Source organism: Melanerpes formicivorus, unplaced genomic scaffold (assembly GCF_026170545.1).
Source record: "Melanerpes formicivorus ecotype bairdi unplaced genomic scaffold, bMelFor1.0.p_v2 SCAF_47, whole genome shotgun sequence".
NCBI lineage: Eukaryota > Metazoa > Chordata > Aves > Piciformes > Picidae > Melanerpes > Melanerpes formicivorus.
The window spans coordinates 5,245,326-5,268,175 of NW_027142399.1; the positions used below are offsets into that span (position 1 = coordinate 5,245,326).

The 22,850-nt window shown below is 54.7% G+C and overlaps 1 protein-coding gene across 1 annotated transcript in view; it reads left to right on the top strand.

Annotated features, from left to right (window-relative positions):
- Positions 1 to 22,850, top strand: part of JAM3 (junctional adhesion molecule 3) — a 60,276-nt gene that overhangs the window by 23,308 nt on the left and 14,118 nt on the right. Inside the window, exon 2 of the mRNA XM_068160067.1 lies at positions 21,425 to 21,490. Coding sequence (XP_068016168.1) covers positions 21,425 to 21,490 — 66 coding nt within the window. The remainder of the gene's footprint in view (positions 1 to 21,424; positions 21,491 to 22,850) is intronic.

The window sequence follows — 22,850 nt, forward strand, 5'->3', positions numbered from 1 at the left end:
TGTACTGCTGTGGGGAGTGCAAATATGTTCCCAATCTGTTTGCTTCACTGACATGACTCCAAGGCACACAGGCAACAGATCCACTGCCCAAGAAGGGGCCATTGTTAGAGGGACCTTCTCTGCTGGAACCAGCCTTGTCTGTGCTCCATTCACTGCATCCAGAGCTTCATCCTCCTGGATCCCCCAGCTGCAACTGCACAGCAGCACAGAGGAGCCAGGGCTTCATTCCTGCTTTACTCAATTTGTCCATCCATGTGCCCTGATCTGGCCTGTTGATTGCCATGCCCATCTCTCCAGGCAGGCACTGAAGCAAGCTGTAGCTGGAAGAAGTGAGGAGAGCCTTGCTTCTGATCTCAAAGGTCTTCTCCAACCTGGTTCATTCTATTCCTCCTCTCCTCTCCTCTCCTCCCCTCCCCTCCCCTCCCCTCCCCTCCCCTCCCCTCCCCTCCCCTCCCCTCCCTTCTCCTCCCCTCCCCTCTCCTCTCCTCCCCTCTCCTCCCCTCTCCTCCCCTCCCCTCTCCTCTCCTCTCCTCTCCTCTCCTCTCCTCTCCTCTCCTCTCCTCTCCTCTCCTCTCCTCTCCTCTCCTCTCCTCTCCTCTCCTCTCCTCTCCTCTCCTCTCCTCTCCTCTCCTCTCCTCTCCTCTCCTCTCCTCTCCTCTCCTCTCCTCTCCTCTCCTCTCCTCTCCTCTCCCTGTTCCCTGTGCACCACCCCAGGGCTCCAGTGACACATGGCTGGAGGCTGAGCAGTGAGGAGCCAGGGAAGGGGAATGATGGACTGAAGGACAGGTGACCCCATTTGGAGGAATGAGGGCCCCAAGAAATGCAGAGGAGAGGAAGGGAGTTTCCTCATTCAGTCCCAGCAGCCAAGGCAGGGTTGTCCTCTCAGAGGTATTTCCTCAAGCTTTATTCAGTCTGATTTTAGTTGCAACTCTCAGGAACAATGAAGGCTTCCACGGTTTCCCTTGGAGGAACTGGAATGGATCCAAGCAGATCTCAGTGCTGAGAAGCAAACCTTGTTATTAATGTCAGCTTAATCATTTCTCTCTATCTCCTGCCCACCTCTTTTGCCATTTATACTCCTAAAACCCCACAGGCATCCCTCAAGACCAGTCCATTCCCCTTCTTCAGCTCCCTCTTGCAGCCTCCCCTGGCTCTTAGGGGCTGTGAGAGCATTTAATGTGGTAGGAGGGCTGCCCCCTCCATGCCTGAGGAGAAGCATGGCAGTGTGGCATGTACAGCCCAAAGCCAGCAGTGAGACAGAGCTAAGCTGAACTGGGGACCAGGACATGCTGCTGGGCCTGTGTCACTCTGGGAAAAGGGCCTCTGACCAGGACTCAACTGGGAGCATTCAGCTGAGAAAATTCCCTGCTAAAAATAGCAGCAGGAGATGTTTGAGGAGGAAAACAAGTCAGGGGCTGGGAGAAGTTAGTTCCCAGATACTCATCTCATTCAAATCCCCCAGGACAAGTCATCTTTTAACCCCTCCGTGCCAAGGCTCATTTCTGCCCTACCAAACAAGCTTGCCTTGCCCAGGAAGCCAGGTTGGGGCTAGGCACAATGGCTTTGCTCTGACATGGCATGGTGAGACCTCACCTGCAGTGCTGTGTCCTGCTGTGGGGCATGGACCTGCTGGAGTGGGTCCAGAGGAGGTCACAAAGATGGTCAGAGGGATGGAGAGCCTCTGGTATGGGGACAGGCTGAGAGAGTTGGGGCTGTTCAGCCTGGAGAAGAGAAGGCTCCAGGGAGACCTTATAGCTACATTGCAGTATCTGAAGGGGACCTAGAGGAAGGCTGGGAAGGGGCTGCTCAGAAGGGCTTGGAGTGACAGGGCAAGGGGCCATGGTTTGAAACTGGAGCAGGGCAGATTTAGCTGGACATCAGGAGGAAGCTCCTCACAGTGAGGGTGGTGAAATCCTGGCACAGGTTGCCCAGGGATGTGGTTGAGGCTCCATCCCTGGAGACATTCAAGATCAGACTTGACATGGCCTGATCTAGTTGGAGATGTCCCTGCTGACTTTTGAGTGTCCCTTCCAACCTGATGCAGTCTGTGAATCCCTGTCCCCCCCCCTTCCCCTGCTCCTTTATGCCAGCATCTCCCTAAGATGCTCTGCGTCAGCCTTTCCACTTTTATCTGGCTGTGACTTCATTTGGGCTCCCTTTAATTCCCTACCTAAGAAAATAATCTCCCTTGCAGCCTCTGTGGGTCTGCAGCCTGTGCTCAGCCTGATGCCAAGCAGGTAAGCCTCAGACCTGGCTGTGTGAGTCAGGGCTGCCCCTGGAACATCCTTCCCTCAGCTCACATCTCCTGGCCTGCACATGGCTCCCACAGCTTCCTGCTGAAAGCCTTTTTCTCCCTTGTAGATCCTCATGCTTTGTTCTGCCAGAGTCACTGCAGAGCTTCAAAGCTGCCTTGCAAGGGGGTGGCTTCAGCTCCCCAGCCTGGAGTGACAGCAGTGGCTCCCCTGGCTCTGGGTGGCAGGCTCAGGGGCAGATGGGAAGCTCCCCCCGGTGCCTGCAGCCTTCATTTGTACATGTGTTGTACCACACACTAGCCAGGCAATTGTGCTCTGCACCCCAGGCTGGAATTAAGCACACACACACACACACACAAAAGAAAGGACAAAGATGATACTGTACAACTGGGGGGGAAAAAAATGTGGTTCTTAAAAGGCAAGCTGCTTCCAGTCCTGTCAGAAATGATCTCTCTGCCTTCTTGCTCAGGCCCTCTCCTCTTCCCTCCCCCAGCCTGCTCTTAGCTCTGATTCATGGAACCACAGAATGGGTTGGCTTGGAAGGGGCCTTCAAGATCATCCAGTTCCAACCTCCCTGCCATGGGCAGGGACACCTCCCACCAGCCCAGGCTGCTCAAGACCTCATCCAGCCTGGCCTTGAACACCTCCAGGGAAGAAACATCCACAGCCTCCCTGGGCAGCCTGTGCCAGAGTCTCCCCAGCCTCACTCTAAACAATTTCACAGAATCACCAAGGTGGAAGAGACCTCAAAGATCATCAAGTCCAACCTGGCACCACAGACCTCATGACTAAACCATGGCTCCAAGTGCCACATCCAATCCCCTCTTGAACACCCCCAGGGATGGGGACTCCACCACCTCCCTGGACAGCACATCCCAATGGCTAACAACTCTCTCTGGGAAGAACTTTCTCCTCACCTCCAGCCTAAACTTCCCCTGGCACAGCTTGAGACTGTGTCCTCTTGTTCTGGTGCTGGTTGTTTGGGAGAAATCTCCAGTCTCAGTCTCCCCTCTCCCAGCTCAAAGCCATTCCCCCTTGTCCTCTCAGGACAAAGCCTTGTAACAAGTTCCTCCCCAGCTTTCCTGTAGCTCCCTTCAGGTACTGGAAGGCTGCTCTAAGGTCCCTGCAGACCCTTCTCTAGATCATCCAGTCTGGCCCCACTGCCAAAGCAGATTCCTAGGCCAGGTCACACAGGAACACATCTAACTCTCCTGGAGCACCTTCAGGTACTGGAAGGCTTCTCTGAGGTCTCCCTGGAGCCTTCTCTTCTCCAGGCTGAGCACCCCCAGCTCTCCCAGCCTGTCCCCACAGGGGAGGTTCTCCACTGCTGACCTCTCCTCTCTTCCCAGCTGCCATGTTCCACAGGAAGATGACATGGCTGTTCTCTGATAAGCAGACCTTTGGCTCTGTGTTTTGTTGGTCAAGCTAGAGGCTGGAGGAGAAGGGAGGATCAAGAGATTAGAGTCACAGACAGAGGAATAGAGGATTATAGGCTAAAGCCCTGTGAGTCTCTGTATTGATGGTTGGGACCCAGCCAGACTCTAAGGAGCACTGCAAAGCCTGGTGCTGATAGCATATCCTCTTATTTCCTGTCTTTGCAGTTCAGGCAGCTTTTGATACGTGTGTCCTCATCAGAAACCAGGGTCAGGCAGGTACCAAGCATCCTAGCTCCTGTAGAAGTCAAATACCTGCTGAGATCAAGTCTGTGCCTTGGCTGGCACTCAGCCTGGAAAATGTCACTGTGGCTTATGAGCTTCTCAGCAATCCTTGAGTCAAATTCCCACACAAGACAAAAATAAAGGAGCTTGCCCCCTTTTCCCACTGCTGCTCAGTCTGCCTCCCTGATCCTGGCCAGAGATGCCTGCCATGTCTCACCAACCTGGCTCTGCCCTGGAGACTTCCCCTAGCATCTGTCTGCTGCAACGAGAGCCCTGCCAAGAGGAAGGGAGAGGGCAGGAGGAAGACCATTGCCCCCAGCTCTTATCGCAGTTATCTTCTGCTTCCCTCCTACTTGGCACTAATTTGGTATCAGCATCTGCCACTTTGGGGAGGAAAGGGACTTGCTGAAGTGAGAAGCAATGTGGGATGTGCCTGTGTGGCAGTTCTTGGGGGGAACAATGGAAGAAGGCAAGTGGGAATAGGCAGGAAGGGTTGGTGTCAAGCCTGCCCTCTGCAAGTATTCCCACTTCACTGCAGTGCTCACCATTTCTGTTCCTGGCCTTTCCTTTTGCTGGTGGAAGGCAGAGAGGTCACAGAGTGGTCTCTCTCCTGCCAGCTGAGTGTCTTCTATACCCTTCCTGTGACTTCCCATGCCTCAGTTCTGGTTTTTTTCCCTCCAGTGAGCTGGAGCTGTGCATCCTGACTGAACCGGAGGAGACACTGACTTCAGAGGGCCTGAGGCTTCTCTGCAGCCCTTTAGCAGATGAAAATGATCATGGGGAAACACTGCCTGGGAGAACCTCAGCAGCTGCATTCCTTGGGGTTTCAGCTGACCACCTGAGATCCCCCTCCTGTCCCAGTGTCTGTGAGGGCAGTGATTTTCTTGCTCTGGCATTCCCCTGTCCATCTGTTCATGCAAATGGCAAGCCCAGCACTCAGGACAGGCTGCACCCCTAGCCAAGGGATCTCTGACTGTTTCCTTCTTGCCTTACTTCTGGCTTCTGCCAAAGACTTGGTGCAGGTGGCAGTAGAAGCTCTCCTGCCTGATGGTCTCCCCTCAGAGCCACACAGCACAGCCACCTGCCCCTGTTTTTCCCTTCTGGAGACTCCAGCTCTCAGTGCAAGCCCAAAGCATCTGTGCAAAGGCCTTGACCTCAGAGGCAAGTAGCAAGGCAAAATAAATGATCTGGGCAGGACTTAATCCCCTGGTCAGTGGGATCTAATGCAGTGCAGAGCCTTCAGGCCCTGTTCCCTGATGCTTACCCAAGGCAAAAATGAGACTTTCAGCTCAGCCTCACATTTCTTTTTGTTGTGGGAAGGGAGAAGCAATTCAGGAGTGCAGGGGCTGGTCAGAACAGCCTCTTCCATGCACAGCTTTCCTCTTCCCTTGCTGTTCCCTCCCCCCACTCCTCTTCATCCCAGATTCTGAGGGGCAAATTCTCACTCTTGCCATGTTTTCTTGGAGCTGAAATATCTTAGAGAAGGAGATGCAGTCTGACAGGCTGGAAGCTCTCGAGCCCCTAATCTCTCTCCAGTATTAGGCATTAGTCATCCACCCAAGTATTGCTTCCTCCCCATCCTGCACGTACAGTCAGTCCTTCCCAGGAGAGGAGCCAGGAGCCAGGGGCTGAGCCTGGCCAAACAGGAGAGCTAGGAGTAGATCATGCAGAGATGAAGGGGCTGGGCAAGGCATGAACAGCCACATCTGCAAAGCATTATCTGCTCATCTTCCCCTGGAAGGCAGCAGCATGTAGATAGCTCTGCAGAGCTGGCTCCTGGGCTGTGTCTGACAGATCCACAGATTGCATTGGGTTGGAAGGCATCCTCAAAGGTCATCTTCTCCAACCCCCCTGCACTCAGCAGGGACATCTCCAACTGGATCAGGTTACTCAGGGCCCCAGCAAGTCTGATCTTGAATGTTTCCAGGGGCAGGACCTCAACCACATCCCTGGACAACCTGTGCCAGGATTTCACCATCCTCACTGTGCAGAGCTTCCTCCTGATGTCCAACCTAAATCTCCCCTGCTCCAACTTCAAACCACTGCCCCTCAGCCTATCACTACAAGCCCTTGAAAAGAGTCCCTCCCCAGCTCTCCTGCAGATCCCCTTCAGATGCTGAAGTGATACTTTAAGGTCTCCCAGGAGTCCTCTCCATGCTGAACAGCCCCAACTCTCTCAGCCTGTCCCCACAGCAGAGGTTCTCCAGCCCTCTGATCATCTTTGTGGCCTCCTCTGGACCCACTCCAGCAGGTCCATGTGCCTTTTGTGTTGGGGGTGCCATAGGTGGACTGCAGGTGAGGTCTCACCAGAGCAGAGCAGAAGGCTTTTCATGCATCTCACTAAGATGGGCTAAGGGTGCCAAGCTCTTCAACCTGGGAGCTGTCTCTCCAGGTTGCCAGCCATCAGCTCAGCTCTGGCTCTCTCTGTGCTCCCTTAGGGAGAGCAGAGCATGAGAGCCTGCTAGTGGACTAGGTCCAAGCTCAACATGTCCAGCCAAGAGCTCAGGCTTATGCTAAGACCATGAGTAATCTTGAACTCTTCCTGTTCAGAGGGCTCTGCAGCATGGCTCAGGATGCCTCCTCCTCCTCTCACAGGCCTAAGTGGGTGGCGGTGCAGATCTGATCCTGCCTTGGCTTTGTGAAGGTGCAGATGGGCAGAGCCTTAACATCTCATCTCTAAACACCCTGAAATGCCACAAGCAAAACAGCAGCCAAGGGTTGTGAAATTCTTACCTGCAGAGCCCTTGTCAGAGGGGTGTTTGGGGGCAGTGTGTCTGCAGCTGCAGCCCAAGGTGATGAAACCAAGCTCTGGGAGCCCATCAGAGAGCACTGTGTGGCTTTCACCAGGCAGCTCCCTGCATGGGAAAGAGGAGGAACATTTGTCTGCAGGAGGCTGCTCTTCAGAGAGGCTTTTGGCTTGAGAGGGCTCCATGTCTCCTTGATAGCCACTTCTTCCCCTGCTGAGTGGGGCTGTGCAGGCTCTGTGTCTACCAAGGGCTTTGCTGGCTGACGAGGAGGTGGAACAGTAAATCCTCCTGTCCAAAATGGAGAGGAAAAAGGAGGGGGGGGGGGTGGAGAAAAAAACCCCAGAAGGCATAAAAAGACTGTGTGCATGGCCTGGATGCTAATGGGCCTTCTCTGCAGCAAACACAGGGAAGGTCTTTAAGGTGCCAGTTTAAATCAGGAGATTTAAACAGGTTCAGATCTGGTTCCAGAGCCGTACGTGCTCTCCTGACAGACAGGCTTCTCCTTGCCTTCTCTGCTGGGGAGCAGGAGGAGAGTGAAAGGAAGAGTAAATTCTTACATCTTCACATGACCACAAATAGAATCTGAGGATTGGTTTGGTTGGAAAAGACCTCCAAGGTCCTTGAGAGCAACCACTGACCTAACCGTGGCCACTAAACCCTGTCCCCAGCTGCCATGGGCACAGGGTTCCTGAACCCCTCTGGGGATGGGGACTCCACCACCTCCCTGGGCAGCCTGTGCCAGAGTCTGACCACTCTAGCAGCAAAGAAATTGTTCCTCAGCTCCAAACTAAGACTCTCCTAGCACAACTTGAGGCCATTTCCTCTCTTCCTATCACCCGATACTAGGGAGAGGAGACCAACCCCCACCTCCCTGCACCCTCCTTGCAGGGAGCTGCAGAGAGCAATGAGCTCTCCCCTCAGCCTCCTCTTCTCCAGGCTAAACACCTCCAGTTCCCTCAGCTGCTCCTCCCCAGCCCTGTTCTCCAGCTGCTCCTCCCCAGCCCTGTTCTCCAGACCCTTCCCCAACTTGGTTGCCCTTCTCTGAACAAACATTCAATGCTCCTCCACGCAGCTTGGTCCTGTGGGGTCCTGGTCCTGCAGAGAGCACCAGAAACAGCCTTACTGCCAGCCTGGCAGAAGAAACCACTGCCATCAGCCAGCTACCTGAGGGAGAAGCCAAAGCCAGAACCCTGTGGGCTGCCAAACACTGCTCTGTAATGTTGGGTTTGCCTTCCCTAGGTTAATTCTGCCTCATGTCCCCTGCCCAGGCGGGCACCTCTCCTCTCTTTGTAGGTGGCTACCAGAGAGCTGGCACCCTGCTCACTGAGCAGTGCAAGCCATGCAGCTAAAATAAGTCCTGCTGGTTTAGGAGAGCTGGTAAAAATAAAGCCTCATGAGCACAAGCAGCTATAACAGCCCAGAGGATTTATGACTGAGTGGTGGTGGTTTTTTTTCCAGGGTGGGCTGGCCACAGTCTGGTGATGGCCTTTTTATAACCCTTATCAGCTCCCACGCAGACCAGGCCCATCTGTTACTTGATTTGAGCAGAGGCACTCCTCAGCTTTTGTTCACTAATCTCTGGCTGCACATCTACATTGTTCTCCAGGAGGGCAGCCCACCCCTGAGTCAGCCTTGGCTTGCTGGTCTCTGGGGAGGGGGCATGGCCTGCACCAGAAATAGTGTGGCCAGCAGGAGCAGGGAAGTCATTCTGCCCTGTGCTCAGCACTGCTGAGGCCACACCTTGAGTCCTGTGTCCAGTTCTGGGCTCCTCAGGTCAAGAAGGACATTGAGAGACTTGAAGGTGTCCAGAGAAGGGCAAGGAGGCTGGGGAGGGGTCTGGAGCACAGCCCTGTGAGGAGAGGCTGAGGGAGCTGGGGTTGTTTAGCCTGGAGAAGAGGAGGCTCAGGGGAGACCTTCTTGCTCTCTCCAACTCCCTGAGGGGAGGTTGTAGCCAGGTGGGGGTTGGTCTCTTCTCCCAGGCAGCCAGCACAAGAACAAGAGGACACAGTCTCAAGCTGTGCCAGGGGAGGTTTAGGCTGGAGGTGAGGAGAAAGTTCTTCCCAGCAAGAGGAATTGGCCATTGGGATGTGCTGCCCAGGGAGGTGGTGGAGTCCCCATCCCTGGAGGTGTTTAGGAAGAGCCTGGATGAGGCACTTGGTGCCATGGTTGAGTTGATTAGGTGGTGTTGGGTGATAGGTTGGACTTGATGATCTCTGAGGTCTTTCCAACCTGGTTTGGTCTATTCTATTCTATTCTATTCTATTCTATTCTATTCTATTCTATTCTATTCTATTCTATTCTATTCTATTCTGTTCTGTTCTGTTCTGTTCTATTCATCAGGAGGTGTTGGGTGAGAGGTTGGACTTGATGATCTCTGAGGTCTTTTCCAATCTTATTGATTCTATGAAAACTGGAATGAAAGCAAAGCACCCAGCTCCCTCTGCTTCCTTGACCAGTGTGGTCCTCCTGCCTGCTGCCTTCTGTCAGCCCAAAGGAGCTTTTCACCTGCAGCTTGGAGGCCAGAGCAAACATGCAGCCAGCCCCTTGGACTTGGAGGCAAGGGTTGGAAGTTTTGCTCTCTACAACTCCCTGAAAGGAGTTTTGCTCTCTACAACTTCCTGAAAGGAGGTTGGACTGAGGTGGGGGTTGGTCTTTTCTCCTTAGTACCAGGTGGTAGAACAAGAGGAAATAGCCTGAAACTGTGCCAGGGAAGGTTTAGGTTGGAGATGAGGAACAATTTCTTTGCTGCAAGAGTGGTCAGACTCTGGAACAGGCTGCCCAGGGAGGTGGTGGAGTCCCCATCCTGGGAGGTGTTCAAGGAATGTGTGGCCATGGCACTGTGGGACGTGGTTTAGTGGTGTTGGGTAGAAGGTTGGACATGATCTTAGAGGTCCTTTTCAGCCTTAATGATTCTATGAGTCCCCATCCCAAGCAACCTGTGGCCATGGCTCTTTGGGACATGGTTTAAAGGCCGTGGTGGTGTTGGGTTGATGGTTGGCCTGGATGGTCTTAGAGGTCTTTTCCAACCAAAACAATTCCATGATTCTCTTTATGCACCCTTCATAAATTCTGTCTCTAGATAACACAGGTACACTTCAGTCCCCCCAAACTACCCCCAGAACTCCAAGCAAAAGACAGTTGGACAGAACAACCCCAGAAAAGACTTAGCAGTGGCTTAGGCATTTTGTGGCATCTCACTCCTGTGCCATGCTGCCCATCCTCCACCACCTTCTCTACACTGGCACCAGCTGCATTGTGGAACTGCAGTGGGATGCACTGGGGGTAGAGAGGAGGGAGGGTAGAGAGGCTGAAGCACAGGGAGCCAACAGGCTGGGTGTTTGGAGGTGCAGATGGTCAGATGCTCCTGGGAGTGAGGGCTTATGGTGATTTCCTCTGAATAAGCCAAGGGCAGAAACCTGGCCTCCCTTTTCCTTGCCTGACCCAGTCCCCAGCATTGAGTGGCTTCCTCTGGAGGCTTCTCACACATTTAGCAGTCAGCTTCCTCCCTGCTGCCTACACAACACTTCTGAGGCCGGGACAGTGCTGGGGGTCAGCCAAGCTGCCCTTCAAACGCAGCTCCTCTGCTGCCTGCCGCTGTGAGCGTCTCGGCTGCGCTGTCCTTGTCACCGAGTCCTTTACACACAGAAGAGACTTTTCACACACAGAATCAACCAGGTTGGAAGAGACCTCCAAGATCACCAGGTCCAACTGATCACCCAACCCTATCAACCAGACCATGGCACTAAGTGCCTCATCCAGGCTCTTCTTAAACACCCCCAGGGATGCTGACCCCAGCCCCTCCCTGGGCAGCAGATCCCAATCTCTCTTGCTGGGAAGAACTTCTTCCTAACATCCAGCCTAAACTTCCCCTGGCACAGCTTGAGACTGTGTCCTCTTGTTCTGGTGCTGGGTGCCTGGGAGAAGAGACCAACCCCCACCTGCCTACAACCTCCCTTCAGGTAGCTGTAGAGAGCAAGAAGGTCTCCCCTGAGCCTCCTCTTCTCCAGGCTAAGCAAGCCCAGCTCCCTCAGCCTCTCCTCACAGGGCTGTGCTCCAGACCCCTAATACCCAGCTTAAAGCTGACACCACTCACAGCCCATGGAGCTTCCAGTCACAGGAATGTCCCATGAGGACCCCCAGAAGCTGCCCTGGGGGTGTCTGGGGTGGGAATGAGAAGCTGCCAGGGGGAAGCAGGGCACCTGCTGAGCTGCCGCTCAGGGTCCTGAGGAGGGATGCCCTAGGGAGCCTCTCCAAACGGGCAGCCAGCACCGTGCTGGCATGCAGAGAGTTCAGCTGATGTGTTTCTAACACCCAGCAGCAGCTCCCTCTCTGCACCCAGAGGGCCGAGGCGCCGAACGAGGCGTGCGGCTTCCAGCAGCAGCCCCACGTGGCTCGGATGCCTTTTTTTTTTCCCCCCCTCCCTTTTGAATTGCAAATCAAGGCAAGGCTTAGTGCTGATGGACACCTCAAGCAAGGCATATTTTGGTTGCTTTGGTGGGCAGGTGTTTAAATACAGCTGCATGTTTCTGTACTGCTTGTGCCTGACAGTGCATTGATTACCATCACCGGAGCCGGGAAGCGCCGGAGCGGGGAAGCGCCGGAGCGGCAGCGCCCGGTGCGCGGCAGCGCAGTGCTGGCACCGGCTCAACCGGCCCCGGTTCCCGCTGAGCCTTTTTACCTTGCCCTTCCAACCCCAGGGTGGTGCAGAGGCCCCACAGAATGACAGAACGGTAGGGGGTTGGAAGGGATCCTGCAGCCCAGCCCCCGCGGCCAAGCAGGTCACCCAGGAACGTATCCAGGCAGGAAGGCTTCGCCTCCTCTTCGGATTGCTGCTTAGAGGTTTTAAAGAGAGCCTGGGAAGGAAGGAGATGGAAGGTCAGGCTTGGCTTTAAACCCAGCACACAGAGGAGGTTTAACACAGCAGAGCTGTCTGTAAAGCTGCAAATTTCTCTCTGAAGCTCCAGTTTGAGTGTAGCATTTGAAAGTGATTCAGCTACCATGAGTCACGGTGACAAGCATGGGCTGGAGCTCTCGAGCTAAAAGAAGTGCCATAAGAAGCATGCTAGAGACTTCACTGCCTTGTCCTGGATTCTATTTTGGAGAACTGATGGCATTTGGGATCCAGCCATGTGTCTGGCTGAGCCTGCAGCACAGAGGGAGCTGGCAGGTGCCTCCGTTGTGGCACGGGGGACATGGCATGGTGACATCGCTCTGGGGAGGAAAGGCTGGAAACTGGGGCTCTGGGGCTTTGTAGAGGAGGGGATGCTCATCAGTGCTGATCAATACTTCAAGGGTGGGTGTCAGGATGGTGACCTCATTGCTGTCTACAGCTACCTGAAGGGGGGTTGTAGACAGGCAGAGGTTGGTCTCTTCTCCCAGGCACCCAGCACCAGGACAAGAGGACACAGTCTCAGGCCGTGCCAGGGGAGGTTTAGGCTGGAGGTTAGGAGGAGGTTTTACACAGAGAGAGTGATTGCCCATTGGAATGTGCTGCCTGGGGAGGTGGTGGAGTCACCACCACTGGAGGTGTTCAGGAGGAGACTTGATAGGGTGCTTGGTGCCATGGGTTAGTTGGTTGGGTGGTGTTGGATGATAGGTTGGACTTGATGATCTTGAAGCTCTCCTCTCCTCTCCTCTCCTCTCCTCTCCTCTCCTCTCCTCTCCTCTCCTCTCCTCTCCGAACCTCTCCTCTCCGAACCTCTCCTCTCCGAACCTCTCCTCTCCGAACCTCTCCTCTCCGAACCTCTCCTCTCCTCTCCGAACCTCTCCTCTCCTCTCCTCTCCGAACCTCTCCTCTCCTCTCCTCTCCTCTCCTCTCCTCTCCTCTCCTCTCCTCTCCTCTCCTCTCCTCTCCTCTCCTCTCCTCTCCTCTCCTCTCCTCTCCTCTCCTCTCCTCTCCTCTCCTCTCCTCTCCTCTCCTCTCCTCTCCTCTCCTCTCCTCTCCTCTCCTCTCCTCTCCTCTCCTCTCCTCTCCTTCTCCTCTCCTTCTCCTCTCCTTCTCCTCTCCTTCTCCTCTCCTTCTCCTCTCCTTCTCCTCTCCCTCTCCTCTCCTCTCCTCTCCTCTCCTCTCCTTCTCCTCTCCCTCTCCTCTCCTTCTCCTCTCCTTCTCCTCTCCTCTCCTCAGATGATGGGACCAGGCTTGCTGCAGTGGTGCCCAGTGGCAGCACAAATGGGTAACAGACACAAACTTGAGCAGAAGTTCTATCTGAAGAGGAAGAGGAGGAACTTCTCTAACTGAAGGGTGCTGGAGCCCTGGAGCAGGCTGCCCAGAGAGCTGGTGGAGTCTCTGTCTCTGCAGACATTCAAACCCCACCTGGATGTGTTCACAGATTCACAGAATGGTTTAGGTTGGAAGGGACCCTCAAGATCATCCAGTTCCAAACCCCTGCCATGGGCAGGGGACACCACCAGCCCAGGTTGCTCAAGGCCTCATCCTGTTCCTGTGTGGCCTTCTCCAGGTGACCCTTTCTTGGCAGGGGGGTTGAACTCAGTGATCTGGAGCTAGATGATCCTTGTGGTGCCTTCCAACCCTGACACTATGATCTCCAGAGCTCCCTTCCAACCCTTAAGAACATGCTGCAATGGGTGCTGCTCTGGGAAGGAATCCATGTCTGTGCCAGGCAGCTCTCCAGCTCCTGGGTGCTGAGGCCTTTGAAGTGGGATTTTACTTCATCACACAAAGCCTTTTGCTGCCTGTTTGTACTGGGCTGGAAGCAGCCTAAAGGAACATCTTTGGAAGACTCATTTTAGGAGGTGGTGTGGTTGCCACTAATGATGATTTAAGAGGCAAAGCAAAGCCACCCATAAGTGTGGTCACCAGAGAACCACCACTTGCCAAGAGCAGGGAAATGTCTCAGAGGAGGCATGCCCTGGCTCCTGGAACAGGAGAGTGCTAACAGCAGGGGCAGGAGGCTGATTTAGCCTGGAGAAGAGGAGGCTCAGGGGAGACCTTCTTGCTCTCTCCAACTCCCTGCAGGGAGGCTGTAGCCAGGTGGGGGTTGGTCTCTTCTCCCAGGCACCCAGCAGCAGAACAAGAGGACACAGTCTCAGGCTGTGCCAGGGGAAGTTTAGACTCAAGGTGAGGAGAAAGTTCTTCCCAGCAAGAGGAATTGGCCACTGGGATGTGCTGCCCAGGGAGGTGGTGGAGTCCCCATCCCTGGGGGTGTTCAAGAGGGGCTTGGATGTGGCACTTGGAGCCATGGTTTAGTAGTCAGGGGGTGTTGGGTGACAGGCTGGACTTGATGATCTTTGAAGTCTCTTCCAACCTTATTGATTCTATGATTCCTGAAGCCCTCCAGGGATGGGGACTCCACCACCTCCCTCCCTGGGCAGCCTGTCCCAGTGCTGTCAGCCTCTCTGGCACCTGAGCCTGCCCTGCTGTGAGAGGCACCAATGAGCCCAGGCTCCTTTGCTGCTCTGCCTGAGCAACTCTTGCACTCCTTTGGTGCTGAGACAGGAGCTGGGCCCAGGAGCAATTTGGTAAGGTATCAATTATCACTTCCCCTCTTAAACCTTGTTGATTCTGTGATTCTTTGATTCTATTCTATGATACTTTGATTCTGTTCTGTGATTCCCCCAGCCTCAGGCAGGCTGCTCAACAAGGGAAACCCCAAAGTAATGTTCACAGGGTGTCCTGCTCCTGCTCTACAGCCTCCATCTGAGGCTCTTGCTTTGGTTTGCTCCCTTCCAGACCTTTAGCCTTCTTGTAATTTAGAGCATGCTACTTGCAGCATCCTGCTGCCACAGACAGAATAAATCTGGCACAGCAGTGAGTCGAGCAGCCACATTGATCTCTGCCCACACTCAATAGATGGAGGAAAGTCAGACCCTCTCCCACAGCCTCCAAGGGCTCAGCTTCTGTCTCAGATTTTATTGACATTCTGCTGTGTGCCTGAGGGACAGAGCTAAACCCCTTGTGTTCAGTGGCTGGGGAAGGGCCTGCTGTGAGCAGCTGGTGAGAAATGAGAGGGGGCTGGAGTGAGATGGAGCCCCACTGCCCTGGGCTGAGTGCTGCTGGAGTCGTAACTCCTTCAGAGCAACACCACACTGGGGGATTACTGCCTCCTCCCCCAGCTGAATTGACCCAGCAGTAGATGTACTTCAGAAGAGCCATGTCACCGTGCTGGCTACTTGAGGGGACACCATTTTTCTAAAGAAAGGCCTTCTGTAAGCACAACAAAATACAACACACCCCCCAGCCTGCTCCAGCAAACTGCTCATGTAAGGAACAAGGAGACCTTGCCCTCCCCATCTTCCCCTAGCTGTTCCAAAAGGCCAGCAGGAGCAGGGAGGTCATTCTGCCCTGTGCTCAGCACTGCTGAGGCCACACCTGGAGTCCTGTGGCCAGTTCTGGGCTCCTCAGCTCAAGAAGGACATTGAGAGACTTGAAGGTGTCCAGAGAAGGGCAAGGAGGCTGGGGAGGGGTCTGGAGCACAGCCCTGTGAGGAGAGGCTGAGGGAGCTGGGGTTGCTTAGCCTGGAGAAGAGGAGGCTCAGGGGAGACCTTCTTGCTCTCTCCAACTCCCTGAAGGGAGGTTGGAGCCAGGTGGGGGTTGGTCTCTTCTGCCAGGCAAGCAGCACCAGAACAAGAGGACACAGTCTCAAGCTGTGCCAGGGGAGGTTGAGGCTGGAGGTGAGGAGAAAGTTCCTCCCAGCAAGAGGAATTGGCCATTGGAATGTGCTGCCCAGGGAGGTGGTGGAGTCCCCATCCCTGGAGGTGTTCAAGAGGGGATTGGATGTGGCACTTGGAGCCATGGTTTAGCTGTCAGGAGGTGCTGGGTGACAGGTTGGACTTGATCTTTGAGGTTTTCCAGCCTTACTGATTCCATGATTTCCAGGATAGAACAGACCAGGTAGATGCTCTTCCAGCTGCCTTCTGTGGCCCTCCAGGTGCTGTGCAGCTCCCTAGAGCCATCTGCTAGTTCAGGTCTCAGAGGAAAGCTCTCCTATGTAGAAGGTCTGTAAGGCAGGTCCCTGCTTGAGGAGAGTGCTCTCTGAAGAATGCAGCTCCTACAACTTCTCCCTTCATGAGAACTCATGATCAGAGCCACCTGCCCCAAAGAGAAGGCCAATCAGGGTCCCCATAGTTAGCTGAGTGGTCAGAGCTGGGCTCTCAAGAGAAGCCTTCTTGGTTCCAGGAGCAGGGACCTCACAGCACAAGCAGTTCTATGCCTTCTCTGTATGAAGTCTGTGTTGTGCTGCTGGAGTGTGTCCAGAGGAGGCCACAAAGATGATCAGAGAGCTGGAGAACCTTTCCTCTGGGGACAGAAAGGTATGAGAGAGTTGGGGCTGTTCAGCCTGGAGAAGGGAAGGCTCTGAGGGAACTTAGAGCAGCCATCCAGTACCTCAAGGGGGCTGCAGGAGAGCTGGGGAGGGACTTTTGACAAGGGCTTGGAGTGACAAAATGAGACTTTGAGCTGGGAGAGGGGAGACTGAGACTGGAGATGAGGATGAAATTCTTTCCAGTGAGCCTGGGGAGACTCTGGCACAGGCTGCCCAGGGAGGCTGTGGATGTCCCTTCCCTGGAGGTGTTCAAGGCCAGGCTGGATGAAGCCCTGAGCCACCTGGGCTGGTGGGAGGTGTCCCTGCCCATGGCAAGGGGATTGGCACTGGATGATCTTTAAGGTCCCTTCCAACCCAACCCATTCCATGGATCTGTGAATACAAAGTGCCCAACACTGGTGCTGAAAAGGTGCCCAGAGGCTTCCAAAGGACTTCCCCAAGACTGTTCCTTGTCTCTGCTGAGTGGCTCCTTCTAATGCCATGGGGTTGTGCTAGGATCAGTGAAATCTCTGCTCAGCAAGGGTCACAACCCCAGGCAGATGAGCTGAGAGGATCAAAGAGGATGGACAGAGGAAGAGGAACCTGTCAGTGTCTCAGGGCATAATTCCTTAGGTCTGGAGGCACCAGGCCTGTTTCATAGCTGGCTCAAACAAGTTCTCTGTGGGGCCTGGAGCATCTCTTTGAGGAGGGGAGTCTGGGAGACCCTGGGGCTGTTCAGCCTGGAGAAGAGCAGCCTGAGAAGGGTCTTCTCAGTGCTGAGCAAGAGCTAAAGGAGTAGGGCAAAAGGATGGGGCTGGGCTTCTTTCAGTGGTGCCCAGTGACAGGTCCAGGGGCAGAGGGTACAGACTGGGACCCAGGAGGTTTCCCTTGAACTTAAGGAGAATATTCCTTGCTGTGAGGGTGCTGGAGCCCTGGAGCAGGCTGCCCAGGGAGGAGTCTCCTTCTCTGGGCACTTTGAAAACCCATCTGGATGCTTTCCTGTGCAGCCTGCTCTGGGTGAACCTTTCTTGGACTCAATGATCTCCAGAGGTGCCTTCCACCCCCTCCCATTCTGTGTGGTTGCTTACACCACCTCCTGACTGAAACAGAGCAAGCCTGAAGCACCTGCCCCAACCTGCTGAGGCCCAGCTCTGGCAGTGGCATCCTCCTGGCTCTCTGAAGGCAAGCAGGAGCAGGGTGAGCTCACTGCACTGCCCCATTACTCACTGCAGCTCAGGACCTCCCCCAGCCAGCTCCATTCCAGGCCAGCTCAGTGCTGGGTTTCTCCCAAAGGCTTTCTCCAGTGCAGAAGGGGAGGGGTGGAAAGGTCCTGCTAAGCAGTTGTGGCTTGGGCCAACTCTTAGCTTGCATCAGCTGCTGGCTTCTTTTTTGTTGTGAGTAGCAATTGTTTTGCACACAAAAGGCAGCTGCTAAGCCCTGCCAGGCTCCAGCTCTCCCCTCCAGCCCTCCTGCTCTCTTTGGGGCAGAAGTGCTGGGAGCTGAGGCGCCGAGGAGGGCCTCAGCATTCAGCAAACAATGAGGGCTAAGAGTTGGCAGGGAACATTGCCTAAGTGCTGAAAGGACTGTAGGTGTTCCAGGCCCTGCTGCTGTCAGTGGGAGAAGCTTTGCAGCTCTTGGGCAGCTCTCAGGCTGCTGCCCTGCAGTCTGATCTGTTCCACCAGAGGCATTTCGCCCCTGCCTTGGCAGATCCTCTCTGTCCAGAAGCTTCCCACCCAGCCTGAAGGGCAGCACACAGGGATGGCCAGCTGCCTGTCATGATGCTGGAGAGCCTTTCCTTCTCCACAGCTCCCTTCAAGCTGCCCTTTCTGCTTTCAAGTCATAGAATTGTTTGAGTTGGAAAAGCCCTCTCAGGTCATCAAGTCCAACCATCAACTCAGCACCACCACTAAACCATGTCCCCAAGTGCCATGGCCACAGCTTTCTGGAACACCTCCAGGGATGGGGACTCCACCACCTCCCTGGGCAGCCTGTGCCAGAGGCTGACCACTCTTGCAGCAAAGAAATTGTTCCTCATCTCCAACCTAACCCTCCCCTGGCACAATTTCAGGCCATTCAGGCTTGTTAGGGCTCTTATTTACTCTGAGTAAGGCAGTCTGAACCTCCAGATCCATCTCTGCTCAAGCCTCTGAGGCACTGGTTTTCCATCATCTTTGACTTGCTGTTTGATGGCCTCCCAGGGGAGGCCAGGGACAAGCAGAGTCCCTCAGGGATCAGTCCTGGGACCAGGCTTGTTCAACATCCCTGTGGGTGCCATGGACAGTGGCACTGAGTGCAGCCTCAGCAGGGTTGCTGATGACACCAAGCTGTGTGGTGCAGCAGACAGCTGGAGGGAAGGGAGGCCATCCAGAGGGAGCTGGACAGGCTGCAGAGCTGGGCACAAGCCAACCTCAGGAGGTGCAACAAGAGCAAGTGCAGGGTCCTGCAGCTGGCTGGAGGCAATCCCAGGCACAAATGCAGGCTGGGCAGGGACTGGCTGGAAAGCAGCCCTCAGGAGAGAGCCTTGGGGGTGCTGGGGGAGGAGAAGCTCACCAGGAGCTCTCAGTCTGCACTTGCAGCCCAGAAAACCAACCAGAGCCTGGGCTGCAGCAGGAGAAGTGTGGCCAGCAGGGCAAGGGAGGTGATTCTCCCCCTCTGCTCAGCTCTGCTGAGACCCCACCTGGAGTACTGCCTCCAGTTCTGGAGCCCCTATGGCAAGAGGGATCTGGAGGGGCTGGAAGGTGTCCAGAGCAGGGCCAGGAGGATGAGCAGAGGGCTGGAGCTGCTCTGCTGTGAGGACAGACTGAAGGAGTTGGGGCTGTTCAGTCTGGAGAAGAGAAGGCTCCCAGGTGACCTCATTGTGGCCTTCCAGGATCTGAAGGAGGCTACAGGAAGGCTGGGGAGGGACTGCTCAGGATCTCAGGGAGTGCTAGGACTAGGGGGAATGGAATGAAGCTGGAGGTGGGGAGATTGAGGCTGGAAGGGAGGAGGAAGTTCTTCCCCATGAGAGTGGTGAAGCCCTGGAATGGGTTGTGCAGGGAGGTGGTTGGGGCCCCAGCCCTGGAGGTGTTTGCAGCCAGGCTGGCTGAGGCTGTGGCCAGGCTGATCTAGTGTGGGGTGTCCCTGCCCATGGCAGGGGGGTTGGAACTGGCTGATCCTTGTGGTCCCTTCCAACCCTGAATGATACTGTGATACTGTGGGCTGCCCAAGGGAATCAGGGAGCCTCCTCCCCTGGATTTCAGCAGACTTCTGTTTGCACAGCAGAAAAGACAGAGGTTTATTTCAAACCAAACTAATATGTGACAGAGAGGATCACAGAATGGTCCAGGCTGGAAGGGCCCTGCAGAGCTCATCCAGCCTGACCCCCCTGCAGTCAGCAGGGACACCCCCACCTAGGTCAGGCTGCCCAGGGCCTCCTTGAGCCTCACCTTGAGTATCTCCAGGGATGGAGCCTCAGCCTCCTCCCTGGGCAGCCTGTTGCAGTGTTCCAGCAGCCTCATAGTGAAGAGCTTGTTCCTGATACCCAACCTGAATCTGCCCTGCTTGAAGGAAACAGCATTTTGGTGCTCAGAGCAAGGAGGACAGTGAAGGGGCAGAGCTTGTCATGTGAGGATGCTTTGCAGCACTGCATGGCTGAGCTTTTCTCTCCAAGCCTCCCTCTCTGGAGACATTCCAAAGCCACCTGGATGTGTCCCTGTGTGACCTTCTCTAGGTGACCCTGCCTTGGCAGGGGGGTTGGACTCGCTGATCTCCAGAGGTCCCTTCTAACCCCTGCCACTGGTTCTGTGCCAGTGTCAGTCTGGCTGGGACTCTACCCAGGGAGCTGAACTCCAGGCTCCTCCTGAGTCACAGCCCTCTCCAGATTCACTGCCTCACATTTTGCATGACCATGCTGAGTCTTAGAATTCCTGAGGCTGTAGTCAGCATGTGCTGGAGGCCTGGCACATTTCATCCTCTGGGAAGGAGCCAGACCTCCAGAGGCTGCTCTGCTCCCTGTCCTCTCCTGGCCATCAAATTAATGTACAGAAAAACACATCCACTCCTGCACTGCCAGAGGAAGAGTTCAGAGACTGACAGATTGCATCAGGTTGGAAGGGATCCTCAAAAGTCATCTTGTCCAACCCCACTGCAGTCAGCAGGGACACCTGCAACCAGATCAGGCAGCCCAGGGCCACACTGAGTCTTGAATGTCTCCTGGGACAGGACCTCAGCCACCTCTCTGGACCACCTGTTCCAGGATTTCACCACCCTCACTGTGCAGAGCTTCCTCCTGATGTCCAACCTCAATCTCCTCTGCTCCAGTTTCAAACCATTGCTCCTCACCCTATCACCCCAAGCTCTTCTAATCAGTCCCTCCCCAGCCTTCAGGCTCCAAGGTCTCCCCAGAGCCTTCTCTTCTCCAGACTGAACATCCCCAACCCTCTCAGCCTGTCCTCTGATCATCTTGGTGGCTTTCTCTGGCCCCTCTCAAGCAGATCCAGACCTCTTGTGTTGGGGCCCCAGAGCTGAGCACAGCCCTGCAGGTGAGGTCTCACCAGAGCTGTTCATTTAACATGAGCACAAGGCACACACAAGCAGCTCATGCTGGCACTGGGCTTTGGGTCATTGTATCATGGTATCAGTCAGGGCTGGAAGGGACCACAAGGATCAGCCAGTTCCAACCCCCCTGCCATGGGCAGGGACACCCCACACTAGATCAGCCTGGCCACAGCCTCAGCCAGCCTGGCCTGGATGTGAGGAGGAGGTTCTTCACCATGAGAGTGGTGAAACCCTGGAATGGGTTGTCCAGGGAGGTGGTCGAGGCCCCGTCCCTGGGGGTGTTTAAGAGCAGGCTGGATGAGGCTCTGTCCAGCCTGATCTAGTGTGGGGTGTCCCTGCCCGTGGCAGGGGGGTTGGAACTGGCTGATCCTTGTGGTCCCTTCCAACCCTGAATGAAACTATGAAACTATGAAACACCTCCAGGGCTGGGGCCTCAACCACCTCCCTGCACAACCCATTCCAGGGCTTCACCACTGTCATGGGGAAGAACTTCCTCCTCCCCTCCAGCCTCTGAGGGACTCTGCTTGTCCCTGGCCTCCCCTGGGACATGGAGCCATGGACAGCCACTCTCTGGGTGCAGCCATCAAGCCAGTTCCTTATCCATCCAGTGGTCACCCATCACACCCATGTGTCACCAGCCTGGAGCCCAGGATGTGGTGGGGACAGTGTCGAAGGCTGTGCTCAGGCCCTGGTAAACATCAGTTGCTCTCCCCTCAGCTATTGTGTTAACCTCCCTCTTACAATTGCCCCTCCTAACCACTCTACTTTCCTCTATTTCCAGCACAACTCCTGAACAATCTCAGGGCTGCTGGACTGGGTGCCTTGGGAACAGCTTTTCATCTGGGGAAGTCAATTCCTCATGGCTGGCTGCGAAGGTCTCTCAGCAGGCAGCATGTTCCTAGCTGGCTGACTTATGAGCTCTGCTGTTTCATTTTTACCTTCTGTTTGTTGTCTTTTTTTTGTGTGTGCAGGCTGCAGACTCTTGGCTGTGGAGCTGACATCCAGCAACACCAAACCCGTGGTGCAGGAATTCCAGAGTGAGTGCTGGGAGGGCTTGCTGCCTGCACTGCCCTCTGCCTGGGGAAAAACAACCACCAAGCAACCAGGTTTCTTGTGCCCAAAGTGGGGGAAAATCATGGTTATTGTGCCCTAAATGGAGACAAAATGATGTTTATTGTGCCCTAACTGGGGAGAAATTATGTTTATAGTGCCCTAGCTAGGAAAAAATCAGGCTGCTTATGCCCTAACTGGGGGAAAAATGATGGTTATGGTGCCCAAAGTGGGGGGGAATGATGGTTATGGTGCCCAAAGTGGGGGGGAATGATGGTTATGGTGCCCAAAGTGGGGGGGGAATGATGGTTGTGGTGCCCAAAGTGGGGGGGGAATGATGGTTATGGTGCCCAAAGTGGGGGGAAATGATGGTTGTGGTGCCCAAAGTGGGGGGGGAATGATGGTTGTGGTGCCCAAAGTGGGGGGGGAATGATGGTTGTGGTGCCCAAAGTGGGGGGAAATGATGGTTGTGGTGCCCAAAGTGGGGGGGAAATGATGGTTGTGGTGCCCAAAGTGGGGGGAAATGATGGTTGTGGTGCCCAAAGTGGGGGGGAAATGATGGTTATGGTGCCCAAAGTGGGGGGGAAATGATGCTTATGGTCCCAAAGTCGGGGGGAATGATGGTTATGGTGCCCAAAGTGGGGGGGGAAATGATGCTTATGGTCCCAAAGTCGGGGGGAATGATGGTTATGGTGCCCAAAGTGGGGGGGGAATGATGGTTGTGGTGCCCAAAGTGGGGGGGGGAATGATGGTTGTGGTGCCCAAAGTGGGGGGGGAATGATGGTTATGGTGCCCAAGGTGGGGGGGAATGATGGTTATGGTGCCCAAAGGGGGGGAAAAATGATGCTTATGGTGCCCTAACTGGGGGAAAATGATGCTTATGGTGCCCAAAGAGGGGGAAAAATCATGGTTGTTGTGCCCAGAGTGGGAAAACTCATGTTTATGGGGCCCTAACTGGGAAAAAATGATGCTTGTTGTGCCTCAGCTGGGGAAAATCATGTTTATTGTGCCCAAAGTGGGAAAAGAATCATGCTTATGGTGCCCTGACTGGGAGAAAAATGATGCTTCTTGTGCCCTAACTGGGAAAACATCATGTTTATGGTGCCCAAAGTGAGGAAAATCATGTTTATGGTGCCCAAAGTGGGAGAAAAATGATGCTTGTTGTGCCCTAACTGGGGGAAAGTCATGTTTATGGTGCCCTAGCTGGGAGAAAAATGATGCTTATTGTGCCCTAACTGGGAAAGCATCATGTTTATGGTGCCCAAAGTGAGGAAAATCATGTTTATTGTGCCCAAAGTGGGAAAAGAATCATGCTTGTGGTGCCCTAGCTGGGAGAAAAATGATGCT